This window comes from Engystomops pustulosus, chromosome 8 (genome assembly GCF_040894005.1).
Source record: "Engystomops pustulosus chromosome 8, aEngPut4.maternal, whole genome shotgun sequence".
NCBI lineage: Eukaryota > Metazoa > Chordata > Amphibia > Anura > Leptodactylidae > Engystomops > Engystomops pustulosus.
In genome coordinates, this window is record NC_092418.1 from 79544257 (window position 1) to 79558354 (window position 14098).

The 14098-nt window shown below is 43.4% G+C and overlaps 1 protein-coding gene across 7 annotated transcripts in view; it reads right to left on the reverse strand.

Moving 5' to 3' along the window:
• Positions 1-10061: 10061 nt before the first annotated feature.
• LOC140075451 (putative methyltransferase DDB_G0268948) overlaps positions 10062-14098 on the reverse strand; it is a 34990-nt gene continuing 30953 nt past the window's right edge. For 6 of the 7 annotated variants that reach the window (XR_011849424.1, XM_072121393.1, XM_072121395.1 and 3 more), the window contains 2 exons: positions 12346-12464; positions 10062-11531 (listed from right to left, as the gene is read on the reverse strand). Coding sequence is in view for 6 of the 7 variants with exons in the window: in XM_072121393.1 (XP_071977494.1) it covers positions 12377-12464 (88 nt within the window). In the remaining variant the exon portion in view is untranslated. The remainder of the gene's footprint in view (positions 11532-12345; positions 12465-14098) is intronic. The other variant, XM_072121396.1, reaches the window with a different exon arrangement.

The following is a 14098-nucleotide window of genomic DNA, read 5'->3' on the forward strand; positions in this document are numbered from 1 at the left end:
GGAAGTCCGAGGGGGGAGCAGACTGAGGGATCGGAGGATGATGAGGATGGGTTGATAGGCCGGGTGAACACAGTGCTTCTGAGATGGAGGCGAGTCCTATACCAGAACAGGTTGGAAGAGGCAGTGGTGGGGCCAGACAGAGAGGCAGGGCCAGAGCTGGTGCATCAGCGCCAAGTGTTTCACGTAGTCAAGCTCCCGTGGCGAGGGCTAGATTTTCGGAAGTCTGGAGGTTCTTTAACCCCATAGCGCAATAAGACGTACCCTTACATCTTACTGCGCATGGGGGAGTATGAAGAGGGCTCACAGGCTGAGCCCTCTTCATACTCACCGGGCATTTGCTTCATAATGAAGCAAACGCCCGTCGCTAACACCCGCGATCGGTGCTTGCAAAGCTGCCGGCGGCATTAAAGAGCCGGCGGCGCGTGGGCGCCGCCATCTTGGCTCCGATCGTCACTCCCCGTGACGTCACCGGGGAGCGGCGATCCGTTGCCATGACAGCCTGGGATCACACAAAGATCCCAGGCTGTCATGATCGAGGCTATCTATTATAATGTGCGATCTGCACATTATAATAGATGGTATGCAAAATCCCCATATACTGCCATACTGTAGTATGGCAGTATATGGTAGGATCAATCAGACAACCTAGGGTTAAAGTACCCTAGGGAGTCTGTAAAATAGTAAAAAAAATAAATAAAAAAAAGTAAAAAAAAAAAAATTATATTAAAAAAACATAAAAATTCAAATCACCCCCCTTTCCCTAGAACTGATATAAATATAAATAAACAGTAAAAATCATAAACACAATGGGTATCGCCGTGTCCGAAAATGCCTGATCTATCAAAATATAATAACCGTTTTTCACTGCGTTAAACCCCGTAGCGGAAAATAGCGCCCGAAGTCGCAAATGGCATTTTTTTGCAATTTTGAAAAATATAAAAAATTCTATAAAAAGTGATCAAAATGTCGAACAGTCCTAAAAATAGAAGCACTGAAAACGTCATCAGAAGTCGCAAAAAATGACACCACTCCAGCTCCATACACCAAAGTATGAAAAAGTTATTAGCGCAAGAACACGGCAAAATGAAGAATTTTTTTTCTGTACAGGAGGTTTTAATTTTTGTAAATGTATGAAAACATTATAAAACCTATACAAATTTGATATCCCCGTGATCGTATTGACCCAATGAATGAAATAGACATGTCATTTGGGGTGCACAGTGAAAGCTGTAAAAACCAAGCCCACAAGAAATGGCGCAAATGTGTTATTTCATCATTTTCACTGCATTTAGAATTTTTTTCCCGCTTCCCAGTGCAAGGCATGGAATATTTAATACCATCACTACGAAGTGCAATTTGTTACGCAGAAAATAAGCCATCACACAGCTCTGTACATGGAAAAATAAAAAAGTTATAGATTTTTGAAGGTGGGGAGTGAAAAATAAAAACGCAAAAACGAAAAAGGGCCTGGTCCTTAAGGGGTTAAAGAAACACCGGATGACCGACGGACTGTGGTGTGCAACCTGTGCCACACCAGGATCAGCAGGGGTTCCACCACTACCAGCTTAACCACCACCAGTATGCGCAGGCATATAAATGCTAAACACCCCACTCAATGGCACCATGCCCATTTACCTCCAGCCGGGCACACCACTGCTCCTTCCCCTGTGTCATCTGCTAGTCAGCCCCCTGCCCAGAACCCCAGGCCAAACACCTCCCGTGCGAAAACCCCATCTTTGCCTCCACAATCCTCCACAGCATCCACCAGTGTTCAGCTCTCCATACCCCAGACACTGGAGCGCAAAAGGAAGTATAGTGCAACCCACCCACACGCCCAAGCCCTCAACGTCCACATCTCCAAACTAGCCTGGAGATGCTGCCTTATAGGCTGGTAGAGACCGAGGCCTTTCGAAACCTCATGGCAGCGGCCGCCCCTCAGTATTCGGTCCCCAGCCACCACTACTTTTCCCGATGTGCCGTCCCAGCCCTGCACAAGCACGTGTCAGACAACATCATCCGTGCCCTGACCAACGCCGTTTCTGACAAGGTCCACCTGACCACGGACACGTGGACGAGTGCTGCCGGGCAGAGCCACTATATATTGCTGACGGCACATTGGGTTAACTTGGTGGAGGCTGGGACCGAGTCTGACCCTGGGGCTGGTCATATACTGCCGACGCCGAGGATTGGGGGGCCTACCTCGGTCCAGGTTTCTCAGGCCTACTATGCCTCCTCCTCCTCCCACTCCACCTCCTCCTCCGAATTACTATCCGTGGGCATGGCGCCATCAGTCGGTAGCTCTAGGCACAGCAGCAGTGCCATCGCTAAGCGACAGCAGGCGATGCTCAAACTGCTGAGCTTAGGTGATAAAAGGCACACCGCCCAAGAGCTATTACAGTGCATCACGGCGCAGACTGATCTGTGGTTGGCACCGCTGAACCTGAAGCCAGGCATGGTTGTGTGTGACAACGGCCGTAACCTGGTGGCACATGTGCCCATGTGTTAAATCTCATAATTCAGCGGTTCCTCAAGACATACCCCAATCTGTCTGATTTGCTCACGAAGGTGCGCATTTCAGGAAGTCCAGCACAGATGCTGCCACTCTCAGGGCAGCGCAGCGCCGCCTCCAACTGCCCGCTCACCGACTGTTGTGCGACGTGCCCACGACGTGGAATTCAACATTAACCATGTTATCCAGAGTTTACAAGCAGCGCAGAGCGATTGTAGACTGCCAGATGTCAACTTCCACCAGAACTGGTAGTCAGGTCAGTCAGCTTCCTCAAGTCTACAATGAGGAGTGGACATGGATGTCTGATATCTGTCAGGTGCTGAGTAACTTTGAGGAGTCAACACAGATGGTTAGTGGCGATGCCGCTATCATCTGCCTCACCATCCCGCTGCTTGGCCTGTTGAAAACCTCTCTGGTCAGCATGAAGTCGGAAGCTTTGCGCTCGTCACAAGAGACGGGGGAAGAAGTGTCCCTTGTTGATAGCCAAAGCACCCCCAGGTCTGTTTCTCAGCGCATATCGAAGGAGGTGGAGGAGGATGAGGAGGAAGAGGAGGAGAATGTTTTCGAGACAGAAGAGGGGAGCATTGTTCAGTCCTTCACTGCTCAGCGTGTATGGGCAGAAGAAGAGGAGTTGGAGGAGGAGGAAATGGAGAGTCAGGCCAGTGAGGGGAGTGAATTCTTGCGCGTTGGTACTCTGGCGCATATGGCAGATTTCATGCTAGGCTGCCTATCCCGTGACCCACGCGTTCAAAGAATTTATGCCAGCACCGATTACTGGGTATTCACTCTCCTGGACCCACGGTACAAGCAAAATCTTTCCACTCTCATCCCTGGAGAGGAAAGGAGTGGGAGAGTGCATGAATACCAGCAGGCCCTGGTGCACAAGCTGAAACAGTATTTCCCTTCTGACAGCGCTAGCGACAGAGGACGTACTTCTGCGGGACAAGTAGCGAGGGAGAGTAGGCGAGTAGGCAGCTTGTCCAGCACTGGCAGGGGTTCGCTTTACAAGGACTTTGCCAGTTTTATGTCACCCCAGCAAGACACTGTCACCTGTTCCCAGTCTCGGTAGAGTAGGGCTGATCTTTACAGAAAGATGGTGAGGGAGTACGTAGCTGACCATACCATCGTCCCAAATGATCACACAGCTCTCTACAACTGCTGGGTTTCAAAGCTGGACATGTGGAACGAATTGGCGCTGTACGCCTTGGAGGTTCTTGCCTGCCCTGCCGCTAGCGTGTTGTCCGAGCAGGTTTTCAGTGCAGCCGGTGGCATCTTCACCGATAAGCGTACACGCCTGTCGACTGACAGCGCTGACAGAGCTGACAGGCCGACGCTTATCAAGATGAATAAAGCCTGGATTTCTCAGGATTTCCATTCTCCACGAGGTAAAAGAAGCTCAACCTGAATAATGTATGCACTCCTCCTCCTCATTTTCCTCCTTCTCCTCCTCTTTGTACACTAAAGCAGAGGAAACTGGCTAATTTTTGCCAGGGCCAACTGGCTCTATCTATAGTACTCTATGTATTTAATTTTTCTGGAGGGCCATCTACCCGGTCCTCTGTTTTAAACAATTTTTGGGAGAGCCACATACAGGCACTCAATAAATTTAATTTTTCTGGAGGACCACCTACCTGCTCCTCTGGTTTGAAAACTTTTTTGGACTGCCACATACAGGCACTATCCAAATTAAATTGTCTCCATTGCTACCTCCACACGTCATCGCCATACATCGTCCCCTTAGCAAACGAGCTGAGTCAGGCAGAATTTTGGGTTGTTTTCATGGCTTCCACATCAAACTTGTTAACTTTGTCGCCACCCTGCTGTGTTATCCACAAAATATACTGGCAAACTTTTATCATTTACCGATATTATTTCAGCGCTTCTTGCGCATCTGTTTACATTCCCCTCACCCGCCATAACCCAAACTTATAAGAACAGTACTACACTTGATCTTATACAAAATGTTCTTAGAAGTGCTGTTTGGGGAGTAGCCGAGAGACAGGGGCTTGGATAGGCGAAAGCTCGTCTGGCAGCAGAGCGCCAGCTCCATCCCAAGATCCAACTAACATAGTTTTAACTGCAGCACCTTTAATCTACTACTAGTTCGCTGCCTCCATACATTGTCCCCTTATCAAACGAGCTGTGTCAGGCAGAATTTTGGGTTGTTTTCATGGCTTCCACATCAAACTTGTTAACTTTGTCGCCACCCTGCTGTGATATCCACAAAATATACTGGCAAACTTTTATCATTTACCGATATTATTTCAGGGCTTCTTGCGCATCGGTTTACATTCCCCTCACCCGCCATAACCCAAACTTATAAGAACACTACTACACTTGATCTTATACAAAAGGTTCTTAGAAGTGCTTCGAGACACAGGGGCTTGGATAGGCAAAAGCTCGCCTGGCAGCGGAGCGCCAGCTCCATCCCAAGATCCAACTAACATAGTTTTAACTGCAGCACCTTTAATCTGAATTTTCAGGTGTTTCACCAGATACATAGTGGAACTCGGCCCATCTGTCGCCGCCATGCTGGAGACCTGAAGTTGCAATCATAGCAGCGCAATATGGATGCCCCATACTGTCGCTCTTAATCATGGAACCATTTCCAAAAAAACAATTGAAAATAGAACCACTATGCTATTCCATTATTCCTAGCTGAAATATTCAAACGACCCGGCCTGCTTTGAAAATTATAATTTTTTTAAAGTAAACGCTTCTGGCCCCCAGGCCCATTTTGGGTGGGGAGGAGCCGAGAGACAGGGGCTTGGACAGGCGAAAGCTCGCCTGGCAGCGGACCGCCAGCTCCATCCCAAGATTAGGCAGCCTCAGAGGCATCCATGCATGCTGCCCCTGCTGTTTCCTGTCCATTTTGCCTCCACGATCCTCCACAGCGTCCACCAATGTCTCCATGCGCAACTTTCAACTCTCTATACCCCAGACGCTGGAGCACGAGAGGATATGCAGCAATCATCCCCTTATCAAACGAGCTGTGTCAGGCAGAATTTTCAGGTGTTTCACCAGATACATAGTGGAACTCGGCCCATCTGTCGCCGCCATGCTGGAGACCTGAAGTTAAAATCATGGATGCCCCATACTGTTGCTCTTAATCATGGAAGTCGTCTCCATGGCTGCCTCCACATGTCGTCCCCTTATCAAAAGAGCTGTGTCAGGCTCATTTTTCGGGTGTTTCACCAGATACGTTATGGAACTTTGTCACTATGTCGCCACCATGCTGTGTTATCAAATAAATATACCGTCAACCTTTTGTTCACATTGGAAATCATTTCAGCACTTCTTGATCACCTCCTTTGGTTCCTCTCTGCCATCCTTTGGTTTGAAGCCATTTAGGGTATGTCGCCATGCCACTCTTTAGCCTGCCGCTGCTGCCTCTGCATACCGTCCCCTATAGTGTCAGGGTCAATTATTGCATGTTTTAGATGTTATCTAGCCTCATTCGGTCACTCTGTCATGGCCTTGCTGTTGCCCATAGTTTTGGCATAATGGTGCGATTAAGCAGCCTCAGAGGCATCCATGCATGCTGCCCCTGCTGTTTCCTGTCCATTTCCGTGGTGTTTCTATCCTTTTCTGAGGTTCCCAGGTGTTTGGCCAAGCTTCCCTGTGCAGAGCCTTGGTCCCCTTGAAAAATGTTCGAGTCTCCCTTTGACTTCAATGGGGCTCATTATTCGAGACGAGCACTCGAGCATCGGGAAAAGTTTGTCTCGAGCACCTGAGCATTTTAGTGCTCGCTAATCTCTATTGAAGACAAATTAAATGAAGATACCAAAGAATTTCTGATTGCAATCACTTTTTGGAAAAAACTGAGTATTATCTGACAAAATTGCAGGGGTGCCAATACTTTTGGCCACTACTGTACCTACCTCCACGGTCTCTCCTTTGCTACTGTTTACAGGGGCACAGAAGCTGTGCAGAGTTATGGGGACCGGTGGGCGTGACCAGCCACCTCTGCGGGCCGGAATCTGAGCTCAGCAGAGTTTCCATGCCCCTTTTAACAAACAGGGGCACTGACCAGAGAGATGGCGGCGGAGGTAAGTAAATGTTAATTTTTTAAGCAGCCCCTTGCCGGCCACATATGTTTGATATTTTTTAGTTCTCGTCTCAGAAAACCTCTTTAATTCAGATTTTTCAATAGTATTCATTGCCACCAGTGTTCGCCAGGCAACAGGAAATTGCTGCAATATTAGGGGAATTGCAGCCCCGCACAGACTTTTCAATTCCTTAATAAAACCTTTCAATAATACTCTACTAGCCAGGTAACAGGAAATCCCTGCCATTATAGGCAAACATTTTACTGTTCATGGTGTGGGTGTGTCCAGTCTCAGATACAGAACATATAGAGGGACGCCCCAACTATTGGAATTTTCATAATTTAATTTTGCTTTACTGTCCTATCACAATTGACATTTCAAGCAAGAAAATACCCCATCGCAAACAATTGTCACAGAGGTTACTCCTCAGGCAAGATTGGCCAGGATGTTGACCTATGCCAGTGGTGGCGAACCTATGGCACGGGTGCCAGAGGTGGCACTCAGAGCCATTTCTGTGGGCACTCAGACCATCACCCTAGGGCAGAGTTCACCAAATAGGACCAAATCCAAATCTTCCTGCAGTCCCAGGCAACTTAAGAGATGTTGCTCTCAGCGCTATTTTAAAAGCGACACTTTATTGGCTGTTTGGAACTGTAGGAAAAGTGAGAAGGTGTTGACAGAACTTCATTATCTTTGGAGGCCATCCTTCTCGACCCACCATTCTTCCTGTACAGAGAGACCCTGGAGGGAAGCTACAACGAGAGTCTGAATTTGCCCTCCTTCTTTCAACTGTATTGATGGCCTCAGGGTGCTGATACGATTGAAAGATGTGGAAAAACAGGTAACAATATATTACTGCTTAAAATGCCATGTTGGCACTCCACGGTAGATAAGTGGATTTTGGTTGTAGTTTGGGCACTCTGTCTCCAAAAGGTTCACCATCACTGGTCTAGGCGGACAGAGTTTAGCAGCGACAAAAAAACTGGCACAAATAGTTCATAAATACATGTGAAAGCAGGTGAGATGAAAAAATATAAATAAATCTGAATCCAGAATTAATAATTTTCTTTTTCTCCTTACATTCAAGAAAATATCTTGTTAATAAGGTTGACCAACAAAAACGTAATATTTTTAAAGTGCATCTAATCTCGCAGAAAATAAGCCTTTATATATCTAAATTGCCAACAAAAGGGATGTAGTTTCTAAAATGTGTGAATTTATGGGGTTTTAAAAATTAAGTAGAAAGAAAAAGGTAGAAAAGTAGAAAATGTAGAATTTTAAAAAATCAAGAAATTTTTTAAATTTTTGCCTAATATCCATTTTGTTCCTTAATAAACACAAAACATATCACCCAAAATTTTCAACTAACATTAAGTGCAATGTGTCACAAGAAAACAATTGCAAAATCACCCGGATATGTTAAAGTGTTACAAAAAGTTATAGTCACTTATAGTGACGCATTTCAGATTTGAAACAATGAGCTGTGTCAGAAAGGTGCAAAATGGTCAAGTCGTTAAGGGGTTAAAAAGGACCATGGCTGAAATAGACTGGATTTTTAGACTCCTATGTTTGAGTCCGGTACATGCGGCTTTGCTGAAGGTGATCTATCTTTCCACTTTTGCTGTCTGCATGCCTGGCTAACAATAACTGCACTTGCTGTTTCTGCAGTCATGCCACAACTGCAATGATGGTGCTGCTGCCTGCCTATCAATGTATACCACATTACATGGTTGGCTCCAGGTTTCAGTAGGGCACTGGGCGACAGAGCCTCAATGGGCCCCTTTGCAGGGAACTAACGTAAAAATTTAAAAACTAATTCCCTTCCTCCTCTTCCCTTGTTTATCACATCAAACATGGTTTTCTTATGTGGGCCCCCCAGCATCTCTGGGCCCTGGCTATTGCCCAGGCATGCCCAGTGCTGGGCCGACCCTGACACATTACCACTTTCACTACTACTACTACTAACTCCCTTAAGCAGTTGACCTGCTGCTATGCCAGGTTGCTACCACTGTCAGCATAGACTAGAAGCGGGTTGAGGAAAGGGCCCAAGCTGTTTCCTTGGCCATGTTTGGTGTGTGAAGAGCCCTCAATTCCTAGCTAACCTTTTTTGATTTCACGTAAGATAATGTGGAAGACTGTGCAAACTAAACTACTGCTGGATTGCCATGACAGTACTGTTTTATAATAATTTAATTTATTGTCACAGACACTTGAAACACATCAGTAAGAAATTTAAAAAGACAAAAGATAAATAGACAAAAAAGACTAAATAAAATGAGTGCCAATGTGAGCAGACTACACCATCTGCACCTCAATTAGTTATTGACAAGATGAAGAACCCTAGGCATGAAAGGTTGTTTATACCTATCCGTTCTGCATCTTATCAGAATAAATCTCTCACTAAAATAACTTATTTGTGCTTGTACCAAGTGATAAAGTGGGTGACAGTGATTATGCCCTCCAGCTTATTCGCATACGACAATTAAGAATAGTGTCTCACTCTTCCCCTGACAACCATCTAAAATGGCTAGCCTTTTAATGACCTCTTTGTATTTGTTCAATTCTTTAGCTGTTATAGAGGGACCCCAAGCTCAAGCATCATAAAATGTAAACATTATCCACGTGATTCTGCCATATTAGTTTTTTATCTATTATATAACACCAAAGTATTTATATTCTCTAAGTATATGTATATATATATATATATATATATATATATATATATATATATATATATATATTCGCCTAAGATATAGGCCTTGCACATCTCCACATCAGTTCCAGAGTCTTATCCTTGCACTCTCCCTTAACACAAGGCACTGACATTACTGTCCTTGTCCCTGCATACAGTAAGAAAGAAAATGGCGGAAATCATGTAGGATTAGGCATTTACAGGGGTTGTGACATCACAGGGCCTACCTTTTGCTATCTTCACGTCATCAGGACTTATGTATTGTTCTCGGTGTACCAGGCTAGAGTATACTCCCAACAAAGACTATACCGAGGGTTAAAGTTTCCTAGGCTGGATTATATATAATACCACTACGGACTGTGGTGCCTAGGGCGGCCAGGCAGGGGGAATTTTATTTATTTAAAAAAAAATAGCATTGGCTACCTGCGGCAACACTGGCTACTAGGGGGCAGCACTGTAACTACTGGGTTCTGGGGACAGCACTATGACTACATTTTTCTCTGACCTCTGGTAGGATTACCTTTACACATGAACTCTGCCTGCCCTGACATTGTCTTGTCTACTAACTATGTCTTGCTTGTCTCAGCTGTCACTTAACTAAGATGACTCCAAGAGGTAGTTACCTGGTGAATGAGTGCAGTGTTTAAAAAGATATCAGATATCAGATACAAAAGAAATGCAGTGAAAATTAAATTTTATTTTATAATTTGTCATTTAACAATTTCATAACATTACAAGCCAATAACAATCAACCCTCATAGACATATGTTGATTATAATTTATTTATAATATGACAACATATTCCACAGCATTGTTCAGAGATTACATAACTCAAATCAGCCCGTGTCGACATTAAGACTTGGGCTAAAATGAAATTTAAACCATATCAGTCTGGTGGTTTGGATTCAATTATTCCTTTATCTGAATATCCAATTGACACATTGGGGGAGATGTATCACTTCGGTTACTTTCTTTTTTTGTCCAACTTTTCGCAGTTTGAGACTTTTTAGGTGTAGAATCAAACAGTGTACCAAAGTTAGCTGCCTCAAGGATTTAAGGCAGGTTGCAGTATTTATCTTTGTAGCCCAATTTGAGAGACTTTTGCGCTCCGAAATTGTCCCATTCTTGCACCTAATAAGTCCCAAAACAGAGCATGCTAGACCCAAACTTACCAAGAGTATTTTGGAATAAAAATAAAATAAGTGCGCAAATATGTCTCTGCACTAAAATGTGCAACTTTTTTGTTCTAACAAAAAAGGTAGTAATAAATATCCCCCAAAGTCTTCCACCCATTTCCATAACATTGAGGGGCCAGTCAAAGAAAGGGGTAGTCGAGACAAAGCACCAGACAGTTGTCTTCATTCTATTCAGCATATTATATTTTCGATTTAGTCCACGTTAAGGGGTGTTTTCCGAAATAATCATCAATATAGCCTTTTTTAGGATTAATGTCTGTTAGTTGTGGGACTGACACTTGGCACTCTCATTGCAGGGATATATTTTGGTTCCCCAACAGTAGACATTGATGGCCTATCCAGTATGTGTAAGATAATTAATGTTGAGATCTGTAAAACTCCTTTAAGCACATAACACTTTCAAACAACAATTTAGCTGTGTAGCAGTGTTGTCATATAAAACCATTTGCTTAAGACCAGATATGCCAGGTAATCTACAGAGCCACCAATATATAGATATTCTCAACTGCAAGTGTTATGAGCTGTGCTACTTCCATCCTGAATTTACCTGAAGTCCAACTCCCCTTGCTCTTCCATCTTTCTTTCTAATATGCAAGCTTTCGCCACCTTTAAGTGCCACACATTGGGGTTCTGATTCATTGGGTTTCAGGTTATTTTTTAGGGTAGAGTTGCACAACCAGAATCTGAGAACACCTTACTGACGGGGCATGATTCGAGTAGTAGTAAAAATACTTAGGTCATATGCTGTCATCATCATGGAGTAGAGAATCATCACTGCAGAATTTGGGTCCTTAGTTTGGGTCCCCTGAAGAGGCCCAGGAGTCTGGAGTCAAGAGTGTAGAATTATCTGCCTGAGGATCACTTTCAGATATGCAGTACTTCAGTGATGAGGGGAGTCTAAAATGCTGTGTGGAGTCTTGAAGGTCATGTGTGGATCAAGTTTAGGTCTTTAGTGATGAGTGGAGTCTAGAAGGTTGTGTGTAGGTCTCAGTAATATATGTAGCTTTCTTCACAGGAGATGAATATTCAAGAACCTCTTCTTTCATACATTACAGTAGATTGTAGCACATGGCATCAGCAATTATCTAGGAATGAATGATATAGAAACACACATGTGGTTAGCTTTTCTCTTTCAGCTTTAGAATGTTGTTAGATTAGCATTACCACCCACCATTTACACTCACAATTTCCCACAAATTATTGGACTGCAACTAGACATGAAACCTGAAAATGTTTTGCACCAAACCACCCATTGACCTTTATAGATGGGTGAATGATTGTAACAAATTGCCCTTTATAGGTGCTGTGCTGGGTCACCTAGAGATGATGCTTTAATGTGGAATTCATGACCGAACAGAACTGTCCTGATATACAATACACTGAGGGCATCCCATAGGGCACAAATAAAAGGTGCGGCCATGATGCATTTGGCGTTGTGATTATTTGGTGCAATTTCAACATGAAACTGTCGCTAAATTCTGTCACACAGAATTGTGTTGCACCCTGTAGAATGTAGCTATTTAACTTTGTGCACAACCTGAAAACAGGCCAGATTTACTAAGAGTGTGCACCACTATTAAATAATGTGGCACACTAGTGCACACTAGTGAGACAAACTGCACCAAGGCAGATTGCACCAGTCCTCATATATCTGGGCCAAGTAAAGGTAGTTTAAATTATAGCAATGTTAACTCTGTGTAGATGCAACATGTGAATGCAGCCTTACATCACTACCATATAGCATCATGATTTAAACGTGATGTAAACTAAAACTTCTAAAGCTGAGAAAGCCAGTGAAGTGATCACATTATGGCCTGGCAGGATACAATCTGGTCTAGGTCATTTTACACCCCCTGATTTACAGATATTATCATTACTATTATCATGACTCATCATTACTTTATACTTATGGATTTTTCAGGTTTCAATTTTAGTGTTTGCAAGCAAGAACACAGTAATGTTTGATATAAAAGTTCAGCCGGGCAGAATCAGCCTCTTCTCCAAGTATATCTCGCATTCTGGAATAATAAAGAGCAAAATTGTAAGGCAGAATATTTATATATGTGTTTATGAAAGTCATACATATTCAGTATATGAAAGTTATGTGAACAATTTTACATTTTGTGTTTTAGACTTTTTTGTTGCAGATAACAGGCTCAGGAGCTACAAAAGGTGATACTGTACTAACGTAAACTCATGCTTCATATGATTCTATGTTGATTCTATCAAGTAATCTTTTGCACATTTAAAACTGTTCGGATCCAGCTCTTTTTCACTTAAATGGAAACCTACCACCACGGATCTACCCAATAATATAGATCCACTGGTCGGTTCATGCTGAAAGCCCCTTGCCTATAGTATGTTTTGCTAATCAATCAAATAAAACAGTTCCCTCCCCTTAAGGACACAGCTCATATTCGTCTTAATGGAAACCTACCACCATGGATGTACCGAATAAGTTAGATCCGCTGGTAGGTTCATGCTAAAAGCCCCTTGCCTATAGTAAGTATAATATGATGAAGAGATTTTAGTATTATGTAAATTAGTGGCAGAGTCTGCTGGGGCGTGGAGTAGCTGCCCCATGGAGCTACTCCACTACTTTTTTATGTCATTTTATTGGATGTTAGGAGGCTTACAAATTGATGCTTATAGGTTCCATTTAAGATTCAATTCTTTTAGAGGACTATTCATATTTATAGAGGTTTTATAAGTTCTATGTGTAAGAAACTTACCACAAAGCTATTCAAAATAGCCCTTGTTAAGCTTGTTCACCGTTTAAGCATCAAACATGAAATACAACAAAATGGAGGTTCTATACAGAATTTTCAAATTTTAACAGTAAAATGTTTTTTTAGTCCAGCATTTACATAAAAAACACATCCTCAGATTTGTTGTGCAGATTCTCTTGAGTATGGCAATACCCCAAATGTAGATGTAAACCACTATTTGGGCCCATAACAGAGCACAGAAGTGAAGGAGCGCCATCACTCTTTTGGAGGACAAATTTTGCTAAAACAATTTTCATGCGCTATGTAGCATTTGCTGAGCTTATAACATACCAGAACAAGAAACCCATAAAGAATGACCCCATTTGAATACTGAACCCCTCAAGGAGTATAGTAACACTATTTTTGGGGTGGTTGTGCCCCATTGATTACATTTTATTAACTTTTTCAGTGGGAATGCAAAACAATTATTTATTCTGATACTGAATTTTTACTTTCATTTTTTGTTTTATACACTGTATAGCAAAGACATTACTTACCGTATATACATATATACGTGTATAAGCTGAGTTTTTCCTCAGTACGGCTTATACAGGAGTCAATTTAAAAAAATTATATACTCACCCTTTGGTGGCCCCGGCTCCTCTTCTGTCTCCCCCGTGGCTCCTATTCTGTCTTCGGTTTTCTGTAAAAGCCTGCAGGACACGGCCGTGCTATCTTCCGGCCAGCCGGTGCATACTATGCCGCCAGCAGCAGCTTTGTCATAGTATGCGCCTGCTGGCCGGAAGACAACATGGCTGCGCCCTGCAGGCTTTTACAGAAGATCGAAGAGGAGCTGTGGCGAAGACAGAAGAGGAACCACAGGCACATTGGGGATCCACTCTGAGCCCAGCTTTTTTATGTTTGAATAACTTTGCAAAATTAAA